Below are 26,968 nucleotides of genomic sequence, written 5' to 3' on the forward strand. Positions count from 1 at the left end.
CCTGCAAGGCAAGTTCCTTCCCTAAAACCTCGTTCTCTTGGTAAAGGTTTCACCACACTGAACTGTTTTGCTGGATGGACCTAGATTTCATTTATTCCTGCAAAATAGATTCATTACTTCAAGGTAATAAATAACTTTCAGGGAATCTTTCATTTTAAACATGGTAAATAATGTCCTGCTACTTCAATCAGCCCCAGTTTTAATGGCCCATATTTTATCTCTTCAAAAACCATTAAAATTAAATACATCAGTGTAGTTTTTGCTAAGCAATCCCCACTGACATTTTAAAATGAATTTTAATTTGTTTCATCAGTATTTTTTGACAGAAGAGCCTTATTTTATGCCTGGTAGACATCCAAGTTTCCAACAGTCCTGAGTGTCCTGCTGAACCACAGCTCCAGGAGGAGGCTCACACCCTGCAGGACACCTGGGGAACACTCTGGGGGATGCCTGGGATGCAGGCTCCTTAGTGGTTGATGTGCAAGCAGATCCTTGGATAAGGATGGTGGATGAGGAGCCCATGGCTATGAGTGGCCTCAGGGGCTTCTGTCTTCCTTGCGGGTAGAAGGAGCTGATTATGTTCAAATCTGCTTTGTAAAAAACCCCTCTAGAAATCAGATCATCTCTTTGCATGTTTAAATAAGACTTTAGAAGACTAACTTTATATTCTGAAATTTTAAAAACGCTCTTATTTTTACTTTGAGGACCATTGCTCAGCACAGATTATAAAGAGGTAAGACATAAACACATTTTGCTTTACAAAAATTCTTTCACCCAGGAAAAAGACCCTTGAACACTGTCAAGGGAGGCAGGGATATTAATTTGCCTCCCTCTTTGTGTGGTGAGAAGAGAGTACTCACATCAAGGATATGAGGTTGAAATAAGCTGCAAATTACCTGTACATGAAATGAGTATTAAACAAAAACTGCTGTGCATAGAGGACAGTAAACACAGCATGTAAATAAGTATTTAATTAGTTCATAAAGCAAAATCCAAATTGGTGCACACCACTCTCTCATTAACTTCCAGAATTTAACCTAAGCCTCTTTTAACAATCGTTGAGTAACCAAACAACTGTATCGCTGTTGTGTGCCAAAGGGAAACTTGGCTTGAAAACATTGATGGAACAGAATTAAAACACTGTTTGACTATTCATGCAAATGACATCTAACAAACAAACTGTGAATGAACAGAAAAGCACAAGCATTGTAAAAAACTGCTTGCTTCTCTTGGGATCCTGGATTTTCTGCAAGACAGCAAGCCAATTCAAAGCTCTGGGCCTTGGTTTCATTAATAAGGGTGAATCCAAGCCCTCTTCGCCCAGCATCTTCCTCTGACCTAAGCTGTGGTTAGCTAGGAGTGTCTTACTGCTCATGCATAACATGCTGAAATAGATACTTTTCCCTTTTTTCAGCACAGTCTAAATCACACCTATTTGTTTCAGGAAGCTGTTAGAGATACAAGATCCAAGCGAACCTCGTGCTCTCAGAGGTTCATGAAAATGCAAACACTGAAAGGCCCAACACAATCCCTAGCTCAGATTCTCCACATTTCCACCTCTTATTTCAACAGGAAAGCAGAGTCAAGCCAATGCAGCTCAATGTATAGGGCAGAAGATGAGCAACCAGCCTGTGCAATCAGAAAGCTCCAGGCTTGAGAGCAACTCACAACTTTGAAAGTTAGTGTTTGAAAGCAGAGACAGCCAGACAATGGAGATACATGTTCAGATGTCTGTGCAATAAATACACACGGCTCTGGAAAAGACTGCAAGTACTTTTCCAGCACTGCATCTTCATGTACTTCAGCAGGACATCCTGGTTCATATCAACAGAAGAAAAGCCAGAGTCAATCTCCTGTGGTTCTTAGATCAGTAAGTCTAAAATTAAGTTGCTGCATAGGAGAAAAAAAGTACACAGAGACCATCCCATAATCACAGCTCCTGAACTGAAGGCAGTGAATGAATTAAAACTTGTTAGATGTCCTACAGTGATTCAGCATTTGTAGAGGGTGATGAAGAAGGCTGGGTAAACCTCAAAGAATTCAAAGCACAGTGAAACACTGTAAAGACACTTTCATCAAGCTATTGTAGTTCGCTAACTATTTTGGGATATCTTTGGTTTCTTTTTCTGGGATATTTCAAAGGAAAACATACATTTCTATTTAAAGTTTCTGTGTAGAAATCAGGCTAGCACAGATTGGTGCTACATGAGAAAAACAAAGACTTTATTTACTTTTTTTTCATCTGTCCCTCTCTGCTAATTTTATAATTCTTCTGCCTTGAGCAAGTTTCAACTCAGCACAGTAAGCACATAGAATACATCAAAAAGCTAAAGGCAAGCCAAGCACCAGTGAGGTGCCTCGTGCTTTGTAAAAGAAGCAGTTGAAAGTTTTGATTACTGAGCAAAGCATTGCCTGGTCCTAAAAGGGAATTTTGAAAGCTCCTGTAACACAAATAGTAATCAACAGCCTGCAGTTCTGCTAGTCTTGGTGCAGAGCAGGTTACCTGCTGATAGAGCTGGCAGGATTTTTAGGCAAAGTCAGGTGGTTCCCTGGATCCCTAATTTAACCTATGCACCACAGGAGAATAATCTGCGTATGTTGGCAAATCATCAGCAAACTCATTCATGCAGTTTGAAGGAGTCCCCAGCCTTGCAGACTTTGTTAGTATCTGCTATGCAAAAGGCAGATCATTTCATCACAACACTGTTCCTGGACCACAAACCACTGGGTTCTTCCTGAGGCAGCTCCACGGATTGCTCCTCACGCCCGGGTGAGCGCTGCTGCCCTGGGCTCCTGAGCACACAGCCCTGCTGGACATTTCACTGCTTCAACCTCGGGCTACATCAGTGTCAAACGGCCCTGACCCAGCCCCAGAGGCCATCAGAGGGCACATCTGATCCTTTGGAGAGGGCACAAACCAAGAGTCATCTGGTTTTGCAGCCACCACAGTTTGCTGATCCATCCAAGCTGATTAGCCCACTCTTTGATCACCCAGCATCCTTACACAACTACTGCTGCAGGAACTACTGATGGCTACGTGCTCCCAGGCAGAGCTGGGACCATGTGTGGATCTCTGCCAGAGAAGCTGGAGAGCATCAGTTCCTTCCCTGTAGGATGGCAGAGCTTCTGGCAAGCCATTGTTGAGCCCAGCCTGAGATGCAGCTCATTCATCAGCTCATAATTATCTGCAGCAAAGCCTTGGTGCCTGGTGGGCATCCAGTGATTGTCTATTTCTGTAAGAAACGTCTGGTTTGAATTACAGGGTAGGAACCAGAAATGTCATGGTGGATACTGAGCACAAACTTCTGTAATCTGACCCTCCCAAAAGTGTTTCCCTCTCACTTTATTTTTCTGTGGTCCCACTTCAAACACCACTGTGCTCTTCGATTTTCATCACCTTCTTTATGCTTTTGAAGATCCCAAATGAGCATTTCTGACATTCCCAAAGCTTTATCTTAATCCCACAGGAATAACATTACATCAATTCCTCTGGTGGATGTACTATGGTCACACAGAAAGCAATACAGCAAAATCAAGGGCTCCTAGTCTCCCTTTCTAGTCCTTACAAGGCATTTCCTCATTTCCTTAGAGAGGAACTCTCTTTTTTTCCTGAATTCTTTATTGAGCATCACAAGGAAAAAAAGAAGAATGAAAGCACACAACACACATGAAACTTAAAGGTCAAACTGTGATCCCACATTTGGAAAACATCTATCATTCTGCTCAAAACCACATCCACCGGGCAATTTTAGAAGAGCTTGGCAATGCACATTTTGAACCAGAGATAAGAATCTCACATTTTCTATGCAAATATGAGTCCAAGTCCTGATTTACCTTCCCTGGTGTCAGAGGCAGTAGATGTTACCAAGTCCAAGTTAGCTGCTTCTGATCAAAATGAAAAACATTCCCCAGCAGATGTGTTGGCAAGGCACTAGGTAGCTTCATGTTACGGGCCTCTATCTCATCTTCGACTGTAACATTGGCTTTAGAAAGGTCATAGACTTTGTTTTCTGACTTCATGACTAATTTATTTTTCTTAGTTCCTCCCGCAGGCTCTTGGAACTTCTCATTCCTGCTCATAAACCACTGCTGTGAGAAGTTTCTCTAAACACTGTAAATTACCTTTGCACCAACAGACTCAGTATTTTTCTGAATTACTGTCTCAAGATCATGTTAATAAAATGAACATCATAAAATAATTAAGCAGACTGATTTATGACTTTACTACAAGGGATAGGGGTGTGTTGTCAAAGTAATAAATATGGTAACCTCTTCAAATCTGAGGGGTTTGGTAAAGAAAAGCACACAGATTTTGAAAGCTGATCCTAATTATCCACACTCCATCACACAAACCACACTGTCACAACTCAGAAGTCCCTGGCTGAAACCTTTGTGGCTAAAGCTCATGTTGGTATTTGGAGTAAAGAAAAAAATCTATCTTTTAACAGTACCTAGCCTCTACCTTGAGGACAGTACCAAAACCTGTGTGCTAGGGCAACAAGGCACATTCCAGGTACCAATAATGAGCAGTGCTCACCTAATTGACACTGGCAATAAAATCCCTGTGAAAATGAGCACAACCTGTAAGAGTTCTGAGAGGGTCTTTCCTGCAGGAACCCCTGAATGCCCAAGAACAACTACAGCTTCCACTGTAGGGTGGCAATCAAGATAATGAACAAAAATAACCTCATGTAGGCTTCTTTATACACTGTTCACACCAGTCACAGCTACTGGTTTATAATGAACAGTCAAAATGTGGAGTTAACTCACATACATATATTTAAACTTTCAAACAAGCTGTAATTCAGCTACGGACAGCTGAAGTCCCTCAGATGAATAGAGCTGGACTTACATTCTTTATTTTTGAAACTTCTTAGAGTTAGTTCAAATTTAAAGTGCCCATATTAAAATAAACTGATTTTAAATAATGAGCATTGGAGCTTATGAATTATTTAATTTTCAAAAATCCAGTCAAATTCTACATTATTGAACTATCCTTGCTGCCTAAAAGAAATGCATTTTTAGCTTAAAAACCATGATTCTGAAGACAGGGAGCACCATTATTTCAATGTATTCAATCATCACTTTCTTTTTAGCAGCTTGAATTAGACATGCTTTCAGGTTTTTATCCAACTGTCAGTTAGAAACCGATGGCATTTCTGCCCTTTTCTCTCATTAGGGACTTGCTGTTCTGTACCTGCAAATCTTCATCCCTCATCAGGCAGAGATACGAGAGCAGAAATCTCATCTATAATAGTAGTATCATGTACATCCTATTAAAGAGGACAGATAACACATTCAGCAGCGCCTCAGGGCCACAATTTCAAAGACATGTGTAGTGCTGAAAGATGCAGGTGAAAGACTCCAGGGACTTTCCAAAGCCCCCAGCTGCATAACTCTCATTGATTTCAGTTATTCAAATGAAAAGTTGTTTAATGTATTTGTTCTGGAGTTGAAGTTTCACTTGAAGGCTGGGGGATATATAATCCCATGAGCTAATTTTTAATACTGATTCTTACTGATTTCAAAGGCAGGTAAATGACTAAATACTCAGATAAATCTAGCCCAGAGTGAGGCATAATTCTTATTTAGGGTCTATCTCCCTTTGAAATAAGAGCAATTAGGCACTTAGCTACATTGAGGAGATGGGCTTTAGTATCATAAATATTTTGGCCATATATCTATTACATGAATATATAAAAATATTTCAATAACAGCCCTTTTATAGTAAAGGGATTGAAAATAATTTAAAGATTTTTACCCCAGAAAATTGCTTAATCCTGGAAACTACTTTTAAGAGGGTTATGAAACAGTGAATTTCAGCACCAACAACACCCATTTCAACGGGTGAACCCTTTGGGTTAGAAAAGCTCTTTAAGATAATTAGGTCCAACCATCAACCCCAGCACTGCCAAGGCCACCACTAAATCACATCCCCCAAGTGCCACATGCAAGTATCTTCTAAACATCTCCAGGGATGGTGACTCTGTCACTTCCCTGGGCAGCATGTTCCAATGCTTGACAAACATGAAGGGATTTTTCCAAATATTCAATCTAAACATCTCCTGGAGCAACTTGAGGCCATGTCCAGATCCCACTGGAGAGCCTTCCAGCCCTCCAACAGATCAACACTCCCATCTACCTTGGTGTCACCTGCACATGAACTGAAGTTTCACTCAATTCCCTAATCCAGATCACTGGTATTGAGCACTGCTGGACCTGGGGAAAACCACTTTGGACTGGCCACCAGCTGGGTTTGGTTCCATTTACCACCACCCTTTGGCTTTGACCACCCAGCCAGATTTTTATGCTCTGATCAGTGCACCCATCCAAGCCATTCAGCTCAATGACATCCACTCAGTTCCCTTCTCCTCCTCCAAGAGCATCCTTCAATGAAAACCTTTTCTTTCCCAAGCAACAAGGTAATTGTACAACACCACTTCTAGCCTTGCACTTTTCTAGTATTTCCCAAACAATTGTACAAGCAGATACAATTACTGGGGGGTTGAGATGCTTTCTTGCTGAAATTGAATTACCTCCTATGTTCTTGAGTAACTACAGAACTACAAGATTCCACCCAAATATCTCTCCTCTGTGGAAATGCTCCTGCATGCTATAAATACAAAGTTAATTTGTGCAATGTGTGGGCTCACGCTTGGAAATGCAGAGGACTGTGCAGGCCAATATCCTTCCCAGGAAAAAACACAGCATGACATGCAAATGAAAATAGTGCAAGCAAGAGGCAGCCGAGGGTCTCTAAAGCAAAAACAGTGGCATCTTTTCCAAAGGTGGCTGAATGCCCCCATGGTGCTGAGCAGAGAAAAGAGAGGAGGTGAAGAGAAACCAGAGTTTTGTCAGAGGAAGTGACTGGAGGATGAGAAAGGGGAGGCATGAGGCCGAGCTCACTGCAGTGGAACGGCTGGCGCACAGTCAGACGATACGTGGCTGCAGCCCAACGTGTTAAAAATCCTCTGGCATCCATCACCATTTGTTTGGGAGTGACTTCATTTCCAAACTTTGGGATAAATATTAGCACAGCTATTCAAGATAGCCAGGACACCCAGCCCCTGTTTTTTCTCACTTCATGGCTTTTAGGTGTGGACTGTAACACATCACTTAAGCTGCACAAAACAGATTTTACTGAATTTACAGTCATTGCACTGGGCTTGGAAAAAAAAAAATATATTGTTTTGATTGGGTTGGTGGTAGGGTTCCACCCAAGATCCCTGGGAAAAGTTAGTTAAGGACAACTGCTCACACCATCACACACAAAGAGATCAAGCACAGTGGGAGAAACAGCAATGCTGGGAGTTGCTTCTGGGAAAGTAATGTCTTGCCACAGGAGGGACAATTCACCTAAGATTTATTTCATTTTTGGAACCTCAGAAATTCAACTATTTGATGACCTGTTTTATCTCCAGTAAATACCTTCACTATTATTTTATTTTGTTACCATGCATTCTTGATTTTATGCTTACTACCTCGTTACCATACAAAGCTAATTGATTCTATGCCTTGTTACAACAGGAAGCTAATTGATTTCATCCTAAATCCAGCAGGGTACACACCATCTGATGGTTATGAGAGGATCTCCAATTAGATTTTAAAATACAGCTGAAACTGCTTGTAGCTGTCTTCTTTTTCAGTGACCTTGGACCCACACATCTCATCAGAGACAAACTGCATACATGTGACCCCTAACAGCCAGGGACCCCAAGGCCTTTTATAGTGGGCTCATTTTATAAACAAAAACCCCCAACCATTCAAAGAGGTAGAAGAGAAGGCAATGGGGGAGTCACTGTGAATCTCAGGAAAGGAGACCAAATCCATGTTCTACACAGAATTACACCTTGCACCCACCCAGCAATGAGGGCAAGAGCTGGAGTTGCAGTGCTGACAGGAAGGAGAGGTTCTGCATTGTGTTGTCCTTGGCACAATCCAGGTCTCCAGCACCACCCTCTGCAGTAACAAACCCCTCCTGCCTCTCTGTGCTGGAGCTGGGAACAGGACTGGTTACCATCACCGCCCCTCTGCTGAAATGCAGACTCTAGAAACCAGCTGAGTTTTGAGGGAAAGAACAGCACAACCCTGATGACTGCCAGCAGCTACCCAGAGCCTTTCAAGAGGCCTTGGGGATTTCAAGCAGCTCCTGGAATTTGGGCACAAGGCATGGGACACATCCTCAGTCCCCAAAAGACATGTTTCTACCTCAGAGCTCTCAACAGAACAATTGCTGCCTATGCCAAGAGCTGCTGTGCCCTGTGGGGATGGTTACACAGGCTGCACTTTCTAAACCACTTGCAGAGACAGGCTGCTGAAGAGTTGTTATTTCTTGCAATTTGTGTCTTGGTTTGGTTTGCTAAAATTAGGAAAAAGTATATTCCAGAGCTGGAACATTTATGGCTTCTTTACCATTACTGTATATTTTAATTCTTAAAAATAGATTTAAGTGACATGATAAGTAAAGAGTCCTGTTTAATCTATTTTGGCCTGCTTGCCACATTCCTGGTTTGGCCTGTTTGACTTGTTAATTTAGAGATGCATAAAACCATCTGTTTCACTGTAGACTTTGTTTTAAGCCTCAGAGGAAACAAACCACACAAATAAATTAAATTCACTATGTCATTTCTGTTAGAATATATGCATTTACAGCCATCAGAGCAGACACCAAGTACCCCATAACTCTAATGTCAGAGCAGGTTTTTAACTATTTAGAATGCTGTTATAAAAAGTCATAACTGAATTTATATCACACAAGGGATTTTCTTAAATTGTATTCCACCTCTCATTTAAAATGAAAAACAGTGATATTCTGCACATTGCTAAAAGAACGTAATAAAGAAAGAAAAAACCCAAGCTTCATAATTAAAAAAATACATCTTGGAAAAATTACATCCCAGACAAATCTACCTAATAGCCTGGATTTCTGCCTCTGTGGTTTGCAAAGTGAAAGGAGTCATCTACAGGCTCATCCTCTTGACACAACTGTAAACTTCAGCAGTCAGACTTCATTTGTCAAAAACAGAGCAGACCTACAATTTTTTACTCAACTCTATTTTGCTAAGAATACACATTCGGTGAGGCCAAAGCTTTTTCAGAAGCATATTTTATTGAGAAAAGACTCCTGTTCCAGATGAGAAGGAGAAGGAAGAAAGTCACCGCCAAATGAGTTACCTATGAGGGGGGCTACCGCTCACTTCTATTTCTTTGGCAAAAGAATAAAATATATTTTGATTTTTATCTGTACTAGGGGTGGTTTTTCAAGTCTTCATTCTTTTCCAAAAAATAGTGTCCTTGCTTACTGTCAGGGGTATTAGAGGGCTGCTGTATTGATATTTAGAAATAAAAAGTGATTCTTTCAAACACAATATTCCCTAGTGTCTCCTTTCATCACTCCTGCACTATATAGTCTGTTACACAGACTATGGTTATGAAGATTAAATATTTAACTAAGGAAACCTAAAGATGTCAGTCATGGAGTAAATATTAAATCAATTTATGAAAGCTGAGTGTTACACTGCATAACATTTTACTGCAGTATGAACAAGGAGCAGGGAGGTGGCCTGGGACCCAAAGTGGCTGTTGAGAAATCAAAGAATTCAGCAGAGTAGTTTTAAAAATGTAAAAGCCAGTTGTAATTTCTGTTAGAATCTTATTTGAAGACAGTTCTCCAAACCGTGTTCCTCAGCAGGAAGCTTAGGTTAAGGGAATATACAGCTGAAACATAATGACTTCCAAAAACCTGAGCCCCTGACCTTGTGTCCCGTCCACCAAAGCGCATAAGAAGGACTTTGAACATTTTAACAGTTGCACACTCGGCTTCTGTTTTGGCTCCTTTCTCTTTTTTTTTTTGCTTCTCCCCTAATGGATTTTCTGAAAGTGGCCTGGATTTCCCTCCTAGAGTTATTTTATCTCCTGCCACGAGCAAAACCTGTTACGTCCTATTCAAATGGCTTGCCTGGCCTACATCCCCAGCCCTTTCAGAGCCTTCCCACAGGGCAGCGAGCAGGGCTGTACTCACAATGTTCATCAAGGTCAGCAGGTACTTCTGAACATGTTCTTTCCCGTGGAACTGAACAACTGAGTCATCGACGCCCAGGAGGACTTCGATGTTGTAGTCGTCCTCGGCGGCGTGCCTCCGGCGGCGCTGCCTCCACCGCTGCGCCTGCTCCTCGGCGGGGCCCAGGGCGCTGCCCAGAGGGTCCAGGGCAGTCAGGTTGGAGCCTGGGATCAAGCACACAAACGAGTTACCAGCCCGGAGAGGTCCAGGTTTCAGCTCAGATTCATTTGAAGCAGCAGCACTTGTTATGTTCTGAGCATTAGTTTCACGAAATGTCAAATACAAACTACCCGAATGAGAGAAATGTGACCCAAAATGTTTTTGGTTACCCAAAGTAAAAGCAATACTTTCTACAAAGTAATACTGCATAATAAATACAGGCCCCAAAGAGCAGCAAGTCATACCAATGTTTTGATGAGAAGAATGGAGCTGTTTGCAGTAAAATACTTGTTGCTTAAAAGTACTTCTAACAGAAATACCCTGTCCAGGGATCCTGTGCTACCCAGGGTAGCCTCTATTTGAAACAATTAAAGATACACATGTGGTTCAAAAACTGATCTTGCTGCCCACAGATTCCTATTTCAAGGTAAGTGCACTTGCCAGTACAGCCTTTGGCCATCCATTCAGGTACCACCAAACCAGTTCCCTCAGCCCCAACCCTTAGCTCCTTTCTGAATTGCACACATGCAATCCAACAGCAGTGAAATGGATCCTATTTATCATTACAGCTCAGCACCACGTTTTAGATACAAGATTAATAAATTTATAGTTACGTCCACAATTTTTTTAACAGCTTTTCATCCTTCATTCCAAATTTTCCATGTCACTTTGCATTACTGCATGTCACAGACCAGCCCACCAGGCACAACAGTTGTCTCCTTCATTACTAATGATTTCTAACAGTCCCTGTGATATGAAAAGCATGTTCCCTGACAGGATGGACATGCTTAATGTGGCACTTACCTACTAAAAATTAACACAAAAATATGGAAGAAAATATATTCAGCCTACAGAATAGCAATGATTATCATTCATATCATTATTACCATTTGCATTAAAAGAGAATGGAATCACCACTGAGAACCTCTTGATTTTAGGAAATGTCAGGAAATTTTCAGAGAGGTCAGCAAAAGTACAGAGAGGGCTGTGGGTTGGGTAAAGGTCCCAATGCTTCATTCACAGAAATATAATGGGAAGCAAAGGGAGGAAGCCCAAGCCATCACCTTCAAACCAGAAATGAGAAACAGCTCTTGGAAACGTTACAAAAGTGGATTCTCCATTTCCATTTATTGAAGTTTTCACATCAAAAGTGGCTGCTTGGGAAGGGAATGAGTCACCAGATCACCGGGCTCATTACAAGAACATCTGTGCTCTTGCCTGAACCTTGCTGCTCAGGCTGCTGTGTCAGCAGGTCCTGGGCAATGTGCAGCCTGAGCAGAGTCCCCTCAACTGAGGTGACAGCAACACACTGGCCTGCACAGCCTCTGGCTGCCAGGAGGAACACACACCAGGCATCCCCAGTCCCCACGGAGCACACAAGTTACCAGCCAGGAGAGGCTGTGCCTTGTGTGGTGAGAAGCTGGTCTCTGTTCTCCTTGAAGAGACCTCCAGGCAAAGGACAGCTCCTGAAAGACACAGCTTCCTGCCAGTTTCCAGCAAGCCTCAAGGACACGCTTGTCCTGAGTGCCACAGCTGCAGGGATCTCCTCTGCACTGCACTGGCAGGGCTCCCCTTGCTCAGTGGACAGAGAGAAGGTGCCACGTGGTGGTCAAACACCCCCATGGAGCCCCAGTGTCCTTCTCCCCAAACAGCAGCAGTTAATGGAGCTAACAAGCACAGCCACTCTATTTTCATTGCCAGCCTCAGGACTCCCAGCAGCTTCTGCTCCTGGGGCCACAAGCTTTTACAATTATTCTGGTCAGAATCCATGATTCAGCATGAGAACTCATTGCTCATGCAGAGCCCAGCTGTCACTCCCAGGTGTACCATGGAGGGTGAATGAGCCTGGCCTGGCAGCACTGGAGGCAGCTCTTCATCAGGCTCCAGCCCTGCCAAGCAGCCAGCTCCAGCCCTGCCTCGTGGATTACTCCACTGAAAAACTTCAGTGTTAAAATTTCCTTGCTAGTGCTCAGGAGTAATGACCTACCCATCACTATGGGAGCATGGGGCAATCATATATTCACGATCTATAAGACAAATCACAGTTACTGTAAAATATGACCATAAATCTTAAAACCTCTCTAAAAAAGTAAGCCTAGGCTGGCAGGGGCTGCAGGTCATGTCTTCTCTCTGCTGTGCATGAAAAGCTAAAGCAATCAGCAGCAAGGCAAAGCTATCAGAGCTGCTACTGCAGAACAGCAGTGCTGGGCAGGGGAGAGCCTGAGCCGTGCACTGAAGTTGTGGACAGCAAGCTCTGTTGGCTGGGGGGCTGTTATTTGGGTGGGTGATTGGCTGTCAAGATATCTTGAGCTTTTGCGCTTTCATTTCTCTCCCTTACGTGTCAAACTAACTCCTGACACAGTACCTTTATTCCTGCTGTGAGTAAATCAGCCAGAGGCAAAATGTGATCCTACCATCCTGCAGCAAAAACTGCCTGTCCTCCCTGTTTGCTGCTCACTTCATCACTGTCACACTGTAGTCCCTACAGTCCTGCCAACTCCTGAGGAAAGTTATCAGGAGGTTCCCTGGAAGTCATCTCACTCCCACTAGGTGCCAACCAACCACTTTAAATTTTCTTGGGAGCATAAAAATTCCACACATACACAATTACCTTCACCCCTCAGGACAGCATGCCCAGTGTTGGGCCCTGGTACCTCTGAGGCACCAACCCCATGTGCTTCCCAGCAGAGGGAAAGCCACACTGGCTCCAGCTGGTGCTGGAACCATCCCAAGACCAGAAACAGCTCAAAACACTCAAAACAGTAGCTGCAAGATTCCTGGTTCATATCCCAACTTCCCACCCAGTGCTCTTTCCCAGAGGCTGTCCCTGGGCAGGCAGGGATGCCTCCACACACGCCTGACCACAAACCCCACAGAGTCCTCCAGTGCTGCTCTGCCTCTCAGGCTCTTGGATGATGAATTGCTGGATTTGCTGGACCAGGCAATGTTATTCCCATGTTGGATTTGTTCCTAAATGACAGTTACATCCAAGTGAAATTAATACCCATATCTTAGCAAAGAGGAAGAGAAGCAAAGTTCCATATGTAGTAAATGAAATATTTGTGGTGTTTTGGCATCTCAACTTTCCTTAGTTAACATCAGCAACTTTGCTGTATCATTGTACTGCTAACAATGTGCTAGAAAAACTCAAGAGAAAGCACAAAGAACTAAATAAGACACCAAATTCATCCCTCACATTTTCCACATTACATTCCTTCTGATCACCCCTGCACTTTGCACAGTAACATCACAAAAGTAATCTCAAACTGCACTGTTTTACTAAATCATCCCAAGACCTCTCCCTCAGATGTCAATTTTCAGCAACTTTTGCCAAATCAGCCACTAATCATTGGTGCCAACTTTGTTTTCCATCTCCCAAGAGGAGACACTTGGCATTTGCAGAGCCTCACACCAGCCTGTGTTGAAACCCTCTTGCTCCTGCTAGGAAAAATTCACATTTGTGAAAATTAACCACTCACAGAGAAGCTTCTATTTCTCTCTTTTGCTGCTCATTCAGAACAAATCAAATGACAGCAGCACTCTAATGGTTCAATGAAAAGTCCCTCAAATGCTCTCTTTTTTTCTAAAGCCAGCTGAAAACCTCAGTGATATTGCAGTAATTTTCTCCTACCACTGTAGACCGTCTTCCAGAGAAGAAATAAAAAGTGCCCAAACTGTCAAATAGTGTTGCCTTTGCACATCTTCAGAAGAATTCTCCATCTGCAACAGTTTGGGGTGACACCACCTTATTTTCTGGGAATTTTTGCCTTGCTCATGAATGTTTGATATCAAGTTCTTCATGGAAACCCAATTACATGACATCTCCTGATTCTGCCTCACCCATCATGGCAGGCAAAGCTCAAACAGATGCTCTGAGTTACTGAAGCATGAACACTGCCTGCCATAAAAACTCCCTCTCCCTGTGTTTTCTGTCACTCCCTTTAGGACATCCACCAAATCCACAGTTGCTGACTCATGATCTTGTTTGGTTTCTCAGGAAAATATGACTGCACCTTATGAAACAACTGGACTTTACCAGCCTTAGGGCTCCCCAAACTCACAGCAGCAATATTGTCCTAATAAAGCAGTTTCTAATATTTTATCTCCTCCTTCTGATAGGGAGAAGGGAACTTTCTGGCAAGCCCAGAGCAGAGGCCAGGATGAGCAGCTGGGAGACTGAACTGTGTGTCATGTTCACAGCCATCATCTGCAGCTTGTCAGCACAGCAACGAGCTGGAATTTCATTTCAAACCTGAGTGTGCAGCATTCAGACCAGGCAGCCACCATTGAAATGCAGCTGGTTTGCTTTTGTGGACACTTCATCTGTCAGCGTGGGAGCAGACGAACGCCTGAGCCGACTGCTGAGCACCTTCTCTGCAGCCACACGAGGATCAGCACTGCTGATCTGCTGCTTTGCTGCTCATCTCCATTCCTGGGACACCTTGCTGAAGGAACTCCCAGCTTCCCATGCCTTGCTGCAAACCAGCAGCTTATGTGTTGTTGTTTTTATGTTTTCCACCCCGGTGACTCAGGCACCTGTGAAGCACAGCTGGAGCCCACTCTGCTGTGGTGGCAAACACATCTGTGACAGCACAGGAGGCACCCAGCCCTGCTCAGCTGCACCACAGCTGGTGGCAGTGCCACTCCAAGCCTGGCACTACAATCCCAGCCCAGGCATGAGCACATCCATCCCTTGGTGCTGCAAATGCAGGAAGAACAGACTCCTCCCTGGTAGGGAAGCAGAAGCAGGCAGGGTGGACTTGCTTCAGCTCTCAGCTTCCCGCTGCTCAAGCACATCTGCACCTCTGGAAAAGCACCAAACCCTGCTGACAGCTTGACAGAAAACTGCTCTTTTGGGAATTGCACCTTAAATCATGAGCCATCCTTCTGCAGCACTCCCTGCCACTGGGATCTTGTGGGCTTCTCTTGTGTCAGTCCTCTGTGATCAACTGGCTCCCTAATTAGCCTCCAATTAGCCTGTTCATGCATTTTACCAAAACCCTCATTTGCCTTCCAGGGTAAATTGAATCCCAGCCCATGGAGGTTGGAGTCAACAATGAAGAATCATCAACCTTGGATTTTATACCCTAGTGATTCATTCTCCCATTTTTAAGTTCCTCCATTTGGGGTTTTGTTTTTCATTACAGTTGCACACAATCATGTTGTGTTATGGTCGTTTCTTGATCAATAGTTTCTCTGATTTTTTTTTCTTTAAAAACTTATTTCTGATGGTTTTACAGACATGCTCACCTTCCTCTGCTCTCTGCTTTGTTTTCCAAATGTCCTCTACTTGTCTTTCTTCTCCCCCCTAACCATCCTGCTCAGCTACATTGGTGTTTCATAATTTATAAATCCTTTTCCCATACTGCAGTCTGAATTTGGACCCTTCTGCTATAGATCACTCATAAGAAAACTGGGTAAAGCCAGCAGGGAATTAAAATGGGAGAGAGCTTCTGTGAGGTGAAAGCAAATTGAAAACAGCCTAAACAAGAGGAAATCCATGGAGTGAACTTGGTACATGATACCAAGCCAGCCCTGTTTAAAAGGCATCTCCAGGAGGACACTGCCTCAACACAATTTTAACTTGGAGCTCAATTTTTATGGGATTCTTGTGATTTCTTGAATCACAGGTTAACAATGGCTGCAACTTGGTGAATCCTTAACCAAGAGCAATCACTGCAGCAAAATTCTCTTGAGGAGTAGGATCAAATTCCTCCTCTCACACATTTTTACATAAACCAAAAGTAAGACCACATTACTAAACTAAAGACTGGGTATGCACCAGGCATCCTTCTCCAACTTTACAAATCATTGTCCTGCCCTGATGTGCAAAGAAGCAGCCATTTAAAAGGAAGATTTTAGGCTGTGTGCTTTGCTGACCACATGATCTCATTACAAGCTCCCTGCCTCTGAGTTATGCCAATGCTGTTTCTGGTCAAATCACATTTTAACACAGAGCCTGCTCCACCTTTCATCTGGCCAGGGGGAGTTTGCCACAGCTGATGGGGTAAGTTGGGCTGGGCTCTCCAAAAATAGGTCTCAGACTCCAGCTGCATGAAGGCCAGCTGATGGAGCAGCTAAATTCTTGCTGGAATTATCTGGTCCTGCACTTGAAATCAGGAGTTTCAAGTACTTAACCATATTTCATATAGACAGAAATTGTGAACTCCGTGGGGCAGAACTATTGTCCACCATTTGCAGAGTGAATGCACATTCTTGCAAACACACAGGCACAAGAAATGTTCCTTTTTTTCTTATCACATTTGCAACAGCACAGTGACTTTGAAACTTGGGACATGCTCAAGTGCCTGCTTGAATCATGAAATCACAAAATTGTTTGGGTTGGAAGGGACCTTAAAGCTCATCCTATTCCACCCCCCTGCCATGGCAGGGACACCTTCCACTGTCCCAGGTTGCTCCAAACCCCATCCAACCTGGTCTTGGACACTTCCAGGGATGGGGCAGCCACAGCTGCTCTGGGCACTCTGTGCCAGGATCTCACCACCCTCACAGAGAAGAATTTTTTCTTAATATGCAATCTAAACCTAGATCAGAGAATCAAAGATGAACCTACCAAAGTTGGAAAAAAAGGGGGAAAAAAGTCTTTCCAACGGATAAACCAATTAGTGCAGTGAAAATGGCCAGGTGGACACAGTAGCAAGTGGCCAGCCAGAGGCACTAAGAATATCCATGGCTAGGTGTTGCCAGGGAGATTTTTTCTGGCTTATCACAAGAGAAAAGATATCACAATACTAAAAAGAGAAGTTGAAAACTAAATTGATCTCATCAGGGCCAGAGTCACACAAAGAATAACATAAAGATGAGAGATAATTGCACTGTTAGAAGATTAAATGAGAGCAAGGTAATACAATACCCAAGGCTAAAACTTTTTTTTTTTTTCAAATGGTGAAACATAGTGTGTTAAAATTTTAACTTTAGTCTTACAACATAATAGTCAAAAAGGGGAAATGAAAGAAATGGCAAACCAGCCAGGAAATCAGCCTGTGTGACCTGGTTGAAATGGAGCTCTCTGGGATCCAAACACAAAATTTTTCCAACAGCAAAACTTATCCTTTGGAAAATCTTCAGCTATCAGCCTTACTAATGCAAACACAGGTTTCACAATTTAGCACCAAATAATACATGAGCAAGAAGTCCAAACTGGGTGCTTAAAAGTAAGCTCAAAAAGGGGCAAAGAAAGCTACTCTAGAAAACTAATTTAGAAGCCAACTTTTAAGTTTCACTGACTTAATTGATTACATCTGAGAAATGCTATCTGGCAAATATTTTGGCAAGTCACTGTAAGCTGGCCTGTAGTGCAGAGCCTGTGACTTGCAAAACAAGGTGCCTGATTTACCACCCCCAGCCACTCCAAGAGCCCACATCTGGCCTGGGACAAGGGCTCCATCCCTGCCAAGCCCTGCATGCTCACTGTGCCTGGGCAGAGCAGGCTTTGCTCTGCATCTCTCACAGACAGCCACAAAGGGAGCTCAGCGTGCTCCATCTCATTTGCAGCTAATGCATAATTAATTAAACTGCAGAGCTCAGCCACATCTCCACACAGGCCCTGGGCACAGAGCCACAGCTCCACAGAGTTCTGTGAGCCCCAAAGGCCCCACCTGAAGCCCCAAAGGCAAAGGATCAGGAGCTGACCACAGCTCACAATTCCCAACCAGGCTTTAACCAAGTGTTTCTGGGCTGTGTGAGTCCAAGTTTGCCACCAAGATACTCAGATGTCCAATCCATATTCCAAGCATGATTAAATTACAGCAAATTAGCACATTAAGTAAGCTGCCAAGCTGACCCCATGGCTTTGTAGGTGACATGTCTAACAATCCCACTTGCATTTTTAACAGAATGAAATGCCAAGCCGTGGTACAGGACCTGAATAACAACAGATTACATGGGAAGGCAGTTGTCTTTCCATAAGCCAAGTATTCCCTAAGAAAGGGAAAATCAGTTTAATTACAGTTCAAGAAAATAACATTAAAAAACACACAGGTGACAGAAGTCAAATTCCTAGCCAGGGCAGGAAGGTGAGATGAGGGAGAAAAGGCAAAGAAATACATAAAATAAACATACATCATTGGAAATATTACTGAAAAATAATGACTGAAGCAAATATGTATCTTTCCTATGCTTTTTAGCCATAACCTCAAGTCTTGTCTTTTGGCAACATTTCAAAGTAGAATTGTTCCATTCCTTTTAAAGGGCAGCACTTTTCTCAGTTATAAAGTCTCACAAAGTTGTAAATTATACAATTGAATGTTCTCAATGTCAAGTAGAATATAAAACTCATCAGTGTAAACAAAGTACAGCAAAAATGACAATGCAAACAGCTCCTGTTTCCTATATAATCATAATGATCTTTTAATTAGACAAAGTAAATAGTATGCTCATTTCACCTTGTGAAAAAAAACATAGGAAGAAGTCTTCGTAAATTCTAAGGTAAAAAAGGTCTGCATTTTGCATTATCAGTGAGTTCAGTAGATTTCTTGCACATCTCAAAAAATTTTGCCATAAACCAGCGGTCAGACAAAAGAAAAGAGGGTAAATTGAATATTACAAGACGAAAACCTCATCCAGACAGGCTAAGCAAAGGCAGGGCAACACACGATGCCTTGGCTACTTCTGCTGGCAGGATTTAACACTGAGCAAGAAGGAGTTATAATTTTACCTATGTTTTGAAAATATCCTTGTTGCTAAATCTGTCTGGACCTTCTGCACTAACAAATGAAGCTGCAATTGATTAGAGACTGCAGGAAAGAAAACTCACTTGGAAGATGCAGGAGTTTCTTAAACTTCAAAATGACAGTAAAAAACCCTGAAAGAGAGAATCAGCCTCTGCTCTAGTGAAAGCACAGCAGGTTTAGTCCCAAGGCATTTCAAAATCAAGGGCAAAGGCTTCTTTTGTTATTTGTACAAGAGCTCTCAATCTGTCAGGCCCTACAAAAGGCAAACTGTGAAATGCTGCCCTTCTGTTGTGGTGGGTGGGTGGGAGATGGGTCCTGGCAATCACAGCAGAGAAGAGATGCTTTAAGTGGGCAGTCCTCTTCATGAGCCTGGACTGGGCCTGGAGAGAGGGGAAAAGCAGGTAGGGAGGAAGGAAAGAAGATGAATGGGTGTGAGGACAACAAAACCCTCTGCATAAAAGGCAAATTTAGAGGCAGAAATTGTGAGGACACAAATGCAAAAGAAGAAAGTGAAAAGAAATCACTGTCGGTTTTCCCGCTGCAGTTCCCCACTGGCCCTAGGAAAGGAAAGTCAGGACTTCCTCCCACATCCCACTCCCCATCCCTGAAAGCTGTGTCCTGGGAACACCCCCTGAGCTTCAGGGAACACAGGGACAAATGCCAAGGTATGCCAGGCAAACCATCTCCCCAGCACCTGCAGGCAGGGCTTTAATGTTCCTTTCTCAAGATAAATTTAGCATTAATATCTGGGAGCTTTAGAGGGATTAGAACAGGTCAGCATGCATTTATTTCGTTTTCTGGCAGGTCCAAAATATTTTTAATTCCTTTCAGGTCAAATGGACTTGAATACTGAACTTTTTTTAATGGGAACAAACAAAACATTTCAGTTCATCTGAAATCAAGTTTTGCTCATTTGATATGAAATCAAGCACTTCGTCTCAATGCAGAGAATTTAAAATTATAAGATATCTCAAGGGAAAGAAGGGAGATGGTTTGTTTGGAATGCACTGCCATGAAACCCCTCTATATTCTCAGGATTTTTCCTTTTTTATAGATGTGAAGTTCAGTGAAAAATACCGGATTTTTTATCAAAAATAAAAATTTCACCCAACTCAACTGCAAGTGCCAAGACTAAAAGGAGTTTCCATTTCCTTTTCCTCCCATCTACCCCCCTTCCTCCAAAGGAACGGTCATTATTTCAGGACCTCTGGTTTTTTGTTGGGTTACTCACATATTATTGATAAACAAGCTGTACTCAGCACTGACTGGCTTGTCCTTTGGATTGGCTTGTAGCCTAATCAAACTCAGGTCATTTTTCTGCTAAATGAGATGTAGTTGGTAGGAGGCAGTGCTCCTTGGCAGGCAGCAGACAACTCTCCTATAGGGAGAAATCAGACCCACCTCAAAATAAAAGCCTTTCAAGAATTAGGTAGCAAGGAATTTATCTCCTGAATTAAAGATATCATCTTTGTGCAAATAAGGCTTAAAGTGGTCAGAAACTGCATTTGTATTCCCTTTGCAGTGTGCTATAAAATTGCTTTAACAGTAATGACTGCTCTGCTCTTTCTACAGAGAATGAAATTAGACTTTGAAAAGTAAATGTGCAATGACCAGTAAGAAGGGCTGGGAAGCCTCTTACTTATATATATATATATACACATCTATATATACACACAGACATACACACATATCTATATATACATACACAGACACACACATATAGATATACTTACAAGTAATAATGCTAAAATAAGAGAACTGTGTATTTTTAAAAAGGTGGCTGGAGGGTTGATGGATGGACAACCCTCTTGATAGCTAATATTTCTATTAGAAATGTTTTTAAATTAAATCAAACATTAGAAAACTATCAGAAACAACAGAAATTTGAGATATTAAGTTTTATTAAACTCAAATTCTCTTTAAATGGTTTTAACCCAATTGGAAGCTAAGAGGACAAGACAAGTCAATGGATGTTAGAGAAACAGTGGATGCTGTTAAGGATAAAAGTAGACAGCTGTTCCAAAGCTCCAAGGACTTTTTGCCTCTGGAACTGGAACAGTATTTAAAGACTATTTAGCCTCCAGCCTGTTACTTTTGCATAGTAACAAATGGAAATGTTAAAGCCAACACCAAAAAAAAATCCTTTCAAATTTCCTTAAAAAGCAGTTGCTAATGTAACCAAGAAGTTTACTGAGAGCACTGCTGACATACATGATAAAGGCTTCCAGTAATTAACACAATCTCTCTAAAACTAGTAAAAACAGAGTCACTCCAGATCTGAGTTCCTACACTGAATTTTGGGTTTTATCCAAATACTGGACTGGATTAGTTGAACTCTATCACATGTTTCCACCTAGTTAAGAACTGGCTAACTAAGGCACTCCTAGTTTACCTGATTGTAAAGATATCTGTGATCAGTTGAACAAAAATCACATGGGAAAAAAACAGAAATACAAAAACCTTCCACAAATCATCAGCTGCAACACCACAGTTTATGTTCCATTTTTGGAATCGAGAGGTAAAAAGATGACCCTGGGTATATTCATCTTCTTTATTCTTCCAAAAAACTAAATGTTTAGGTAATAGATCATACAAACTCTGATAATACTAATTATTAGTGCATTGTGCTAACAGAAGTAATAACGTGGTTCCCTCATCTGAAGTCAGAATAGACTCCATCCACTTTCAGCTCTTGCTGAGCATGAGAATATTATTTCTTCAGTGTTTCAACATAGAAATCCTTTCTATTTTCCCATTACTACAAAAAAGAAAAGTCTACAAAGAAAATCAGCAAAGTTAACACTAACTGAACTTACTTTAAAGGAATAAAGTGACATTTGTAGCAAAGGGGAAGCAAGGCTGGAGGGAAAAGTAACATTTTTTGGCAGCTGAAGAAGGCACATGTTGGGTGTCAGGGTCTGTCTCTTCAACAGATTTTTGTTCCCCAAGAGCAACTTCCTGCCTGTGTCCTCAGCAACACAAGCCCCACAAATACAGTCTCCTTCAGTTCACCTATTGTACCTGTTCAGCCAGATCTGAGACCACAAATCAGTGCTGAAAAAGAATGTTTTTGAAAGTCACTCAAAACAGCATTTACTTGTCCAACAACAGTGCTACTCAGTTATGGAATAAGACATGAAAGCACCACAGTCAATAAAGACTCCTCTTTGCTGTGGTGCCCTGGAAGCCCCCATGAGTCCTCAACAATTACTTTGGACTTGCAGGACTCTGAATGATCTTGTGCAGTGTGGGAGCTGGACATGTATTTATTGAAGCTGACACTAATCAATACCCATCACTTTCTCACTGGTTTCAACTTTATTAGAAAAATGATATCAACAGCTGCTACTGCCCCAGTGAGCCTCAGAAGAAAGCTGAGGGTTGATGGCATCCAGCTGCTCCCATTGCCTGGTTCTCCAGGCTCTCCAGTGAGCTCCAGGCTGCCTTTCAGTGCAAAGCTTTCCATTCGACCTTTCCTGTATTTCTCTTAGGATCAGAGAATTTTAATGTGTTTCTTTTTCGCTCTTTCGAATCTATTTCTGGCTAATCTTTTCTAAAATTTCTGAAGCATTCGGAAAGGTTTCTTACATTCTGGTTTTAGTCCAAGGTGCCGTGGTTTCAAATACTGCAGTGCAGCTGGGCAACTCTTCCATTTTGCTGAATAACTGGATAACTGGTTCACAAAAAAACAAAGTTGTGATTGTTTTGAAATTATTTTCAAATCAAATCACAGGGGAGGTTTAGGGATTATTAAAAAAAAATTTAAATAATGGAGTAAAGACCCACATTTCATTTTGGTGAACATATCTTTCACAATACAAAAGTGCCCAAGCAGCTCAGGCTGCAGCAGAGAGAAGGACACGCAATCACAGAATAGTTTTGGATGCAAAGAACTTTTAAATGTCATCTAGTCCAACCCCCCTGTGATGGGCAGAGACATCATCAATTAGCATCAAATTGCTCAAAACCTCATCCAGACCAACCTTGAGTTGTTTCCCAGGATGGGACATCTACCATTTCTCTGGGACACTCAACCTTGCCAGAACAGGAGTGTTCATCTTCCAGTGACAGGAGCCAGATCTGCCCTGTGAGGCTCTGAGCATGGCAAAGCTAGTCCATGCCTTAGGTCTTGAAGGTATAATGTGAATTAAAGGAGTTAGTTCACAGAAAGAGACAAAAGGCTGCACCTTGCCAAAGGACTGGAACCTTTGGGAATTCAACCAGGAATAAGAGGGAGATCCTCAATCCTTCCAGTGAAATCTTGATTTTTTTAATTTTTTTTTTTTTTTTTCTAGTCCACGCCTTAGGTCTTGAAGGTATAATGTGAATTAAAGGAGTTCACAGAAAGAGACAAAGGGCTGCACCTTGCCAAAGGACTGGTACCTTTGGGAATTCAACCAGGAATAAGATGGAGATCCTCAACCCTCCCAGTAAAAGCTTGATTTATTTTTTTGCAGAGATTGCCTCATTTTAAGCTTTGAGATTTTAACCTTGACTTCTTGACCATTTGAATGAGAGATTCTTCTCCACTGCCTCATTTTAAGCTTTGAGCTTTTAGCCTTGACCTTGACTTCTTGACCATTTGAATGAGAGATTCTTCTCCAACTTTAGCAATGGATCTTAGCCTGGCTAAAAATCAGAAAATACAAATTCTGAGCAAGCAGCTTGCGGAGGGAGAGGAGAGGGGAGGAACCCACCCCAAATAGACCCAACTGCAATGAAAACAATTACAATATGAAAAGAGGGGAAACAAAGCAGTTTGTGAAGGGAAAAACATTTAAAAGTTTTTGGGTTTTTTTTCCTCACAAAGTGAGAGTGTCAAACTGTGGTATGAAATCAGGGCAGCAACCACTGCCCATTGCATGGGTTTTAGTTGTCTCTTCTGACCAAAGGTCAACTCTGCAGCAAGGTTTTTATGTTTGGGGGAGATAAATATTCTTGGACAATTACACTAAAATTATGGTTTAAAAATTCATCTGGAAAGCCAGGTAATGATATGGGAGACAAAAGAGAACACCAGTATTTTGATCACCTAAAGTACAAGGAAAGTCAGCAAAGAACAAATTGTCTGAAGCATTAACCTGCCAGGATTATATCTTAACGTCACAAATTTCAGATCCATTTGAAGTCTCACAACAGAGAAACTAAAGCAACCGATTGAACTTCCTTGTGAAAAGATTTTTAAAAACCCAAAACCTATAGAGTACAGCATGTGGTCTTGCCTATATGTCCCGAATTCACCCAGGGAAACCAACTCCTCTTGCAGAACCCCTCAGTTGCCATTAGTCAGGGAAAACAGAGGGCAAAAAAAAGTACTTTCTCATCCAGCTGTTAAAGCAGCTCCTGTCTTTTTGTTTCCCAGTCTTCCACACATGGATCTAGCTCAATACAGACACCACTTACAGCTATCAACCTCAGCAAGGCCAAAACATGCCCAGGGGCCTGTGAGCAACATCCTGCCCTGCTGGTGTCAGCACTTAACTTCAAGAGGGACAAGTTTCCACCTTCTGTCTCCTTGCAACTCAGAATAACCTCCAGAAAACCAATCCCCTTCCCCAAAGACAAGTCATGGCAAAACCCCAACAGGTTCTGTAGACAACTATCTGAGCAAGGAAAGGTTCATGCCAAAAAGCATGTGGGAGAGGGAAGAAGGGTTGTTTACCTTTGGAGAGAAGATTGCTTTGTTTGGCAGATACTTGTAGAGTATGACCATGGAGCCAGAGGGTTTTGGAAAGAGGCATTTTAATGTGCTTTCAAGTGCTGCACCACTGATGGAAACACTAATGAAGAACTGCAAGAAACGAGGCTGGCAGTGCCAAACAGAGCCATTTGATGTACGTGGGACCAGCACAGCTCAGCTGGCACCAGCACAGCCTTCTTCCAACCCCTGCCTTCCTGACACACGTTGCCTTGGAATAGTGCCCATGGAAGCAATACCAACTCTCAGCCTTTGAAGTTGTCCCAGATTTATGGATGCTTGGGAAAGCAAGAGGCCAAGACAAGAGCAGATGCCCCAGGAGCTTCCCAGTGCTTCCCCTTGGCACCTTGTGAGGGAAGGGAAAGAGGCTGGGAGGGCACATCCAGGGACTGAACCTGTACCAGGGCAGGTGACACAGGGCCAGGGCTTGCAGCAGGCTCTGACCTCTGCTCTGGCACCACAGCACGTGGCTGCTGCTACAGCTCCTGCCAGACCTGCTCCCACTGGAATCCTGCAGGGCAGGGAGTGCCCCTCACCACGCTGGGATTTCCAGCCCAGGCTGGGCATTCTGTACAACCATCATGTAAAGCAGCTGATAGCAACAGGCCATTTCCTCCCTGGGGCCAAATGCTTCCAGAACTTCTGTAAATCTCTTAACGTGAAGCTACCACAGCTCCATAACTGTGGATGTAGCAGAAGGAGTAGACAAGCTGAATTAGGCTTCCAATTGCATGTCTAATTTATGTACAACTGCAGCAATTATAGATGCAAATTAAATAACTGCGCAGAAAATGGGTTTTATTAGCCATAACTAAAACCCAATAAAACTCAGTAGCTCATGCACATCTCTGTACTGAATAACCCTCTTCAGAATGTCAATTGGAAATGTGAGAAAAGACCAGGATTTTCTATTTCCTAATCTGAACAAAAGGAAAAAAAGTATGAACTGTCAGAGCATGTCTTTCTACCACAACAAAACAAACAGGAGACCTAATTGGCAATTTCAGAGCAACACATTGTTTTACAGCCAGCAGTTCTATGAAGCTTTTAAACACATTATTTATACTCAGTCTTTTATGCCTGACATGGCTGAGAAAAGTCTCATCTAATAAAACCATATGCTAAATGGAACTCGGTTGCACAAGAGGCCTATTCTGTTCTGACTGCAGGCTGGGATTTAAAAGTTTAAACCCTAAGCTGAGGAACACTGTGCTTGACTTTGCAGCCTTTCTGAGATTTGGAAAGGTGGGGGCTTCTTAGCATCACATCAACTGGGTCCAAGGCTGTGAAAAGCCTCTCTGGATGTTTTAATGCTGAAACCTCTCAAATCTTCTGTCATTCAGACTTAGCATGAGAGCTGTCATGTCTAAGGAGCCAGCGCTTACCTGTCAATTTGTTTAAAAGCAATAAAAAAATTGTTCCCATTAAATCAAGGTTAATCTTCCTGCACAGTTCTTACACAATTCCCTGCTATGTGTGATTAAATCATATAAATATAACACAAACACCTGGACAAAAGTTTATATATACCACAGTGTGTCTGCACTGTTTGTTTGCATCATTCCTTGTTTTGCAGGGGACTGGGGATTTTCCTGGCTGACTGCATTACACACATGGAAGTTGGTAACTGGGAATGGCCACTGGCCTCACCTCAGAATCCCAGGGGGACTCCTGTACATCCACTGCAGGGCAGAACAGACCATCAAAGCACAGCCAGGATCTCCACCTCCAGCAGAGGTAATTCCCACACGCATCCACCCTTCCCCATGTGGCTGGAGGCAGAGGCTTAGAAAGGCTCTGTTCTCCCAGGACACACTCCCAGCTGGGGTGGGATTGCCAGGTCCCTCTCCAGGGCACTCTGGCAGCCACAGACAGGGCCAGGAGGAGACACTAACACCCAGCTCCTGGCAGGGATGAGCAGCAGACACCAGGAGTGGAGCAGGCAGGGTGCCACAGTCCCTTGGTCCCCTTGTCCCCAGACTCCACTGAACGTGGCTTCCACTGGCACCCTCCTCTCCCACAGATATCCCTGAGCAATCTCCACAACCTCATCTGTCCCACTCCATGGTGGATCACTTCCAACAACATCTTCTCCGGTGCACACAGCAACACAGGAGGCATTTAGCACAGAAGATCAGCAGGAACATTGTTGTTCCTATGCCACTTCCCAATGGACCTGGTCCTGGATTCACTGTCCTACCAGTCATGAGCCTCTCCTTCCAGGCCACAGCATGGACACTCATTCTGGATGCAGAAACTTCAACATTTAAATATACCACAAGCACTGAGTTCCCCTTATCTCTTGTGGCAGTTATATCCTCAAACAACTCCAGCAAATTACTTAAACATGACTTCCCT

The 26,968-nt window shown here is 42.8% G+C and overlaps 1 protein-coding gene across 1 annotated transcript in view; it reads right to left on the minus strand.

Annotated features, from left to right (window-relative positions):
• The window catches only part of ADAMTS2 (ADAM metallopeptidase with thrombospondin type 1 motif 2), a 175,074-nt gene that overhangs the window by 49,907 nt on the left and 98,199 nt on the right, over positions 1–26,968 (minus strand). Inside the window, exon 4 of the mRNA XM_039701755.1 lies at positions 10,022–10,224. Within this exon, the coding sequence (XP_039557689.1) occupies positions 10,022–10,224 (203 nt within the window). The remainder of the gene's footprint in view (positions 1–10,021; positions 10,225–26,968) is intronic.

This window comes from Passer montanus, unplaced genomic scaffold (genome assembly GCF_014805655.1).
Source record: "Passer montanus isolate IOZ18808 unplaced genomic scaffold, ASM1480565v1 scaffold15, whole genome shotgun sequence".
Lineage (NCBI taxonomy): Eukaryota > Metazoa > Chordata > Aves > Passeriformes > Passeridae > Passer > Passer montanus.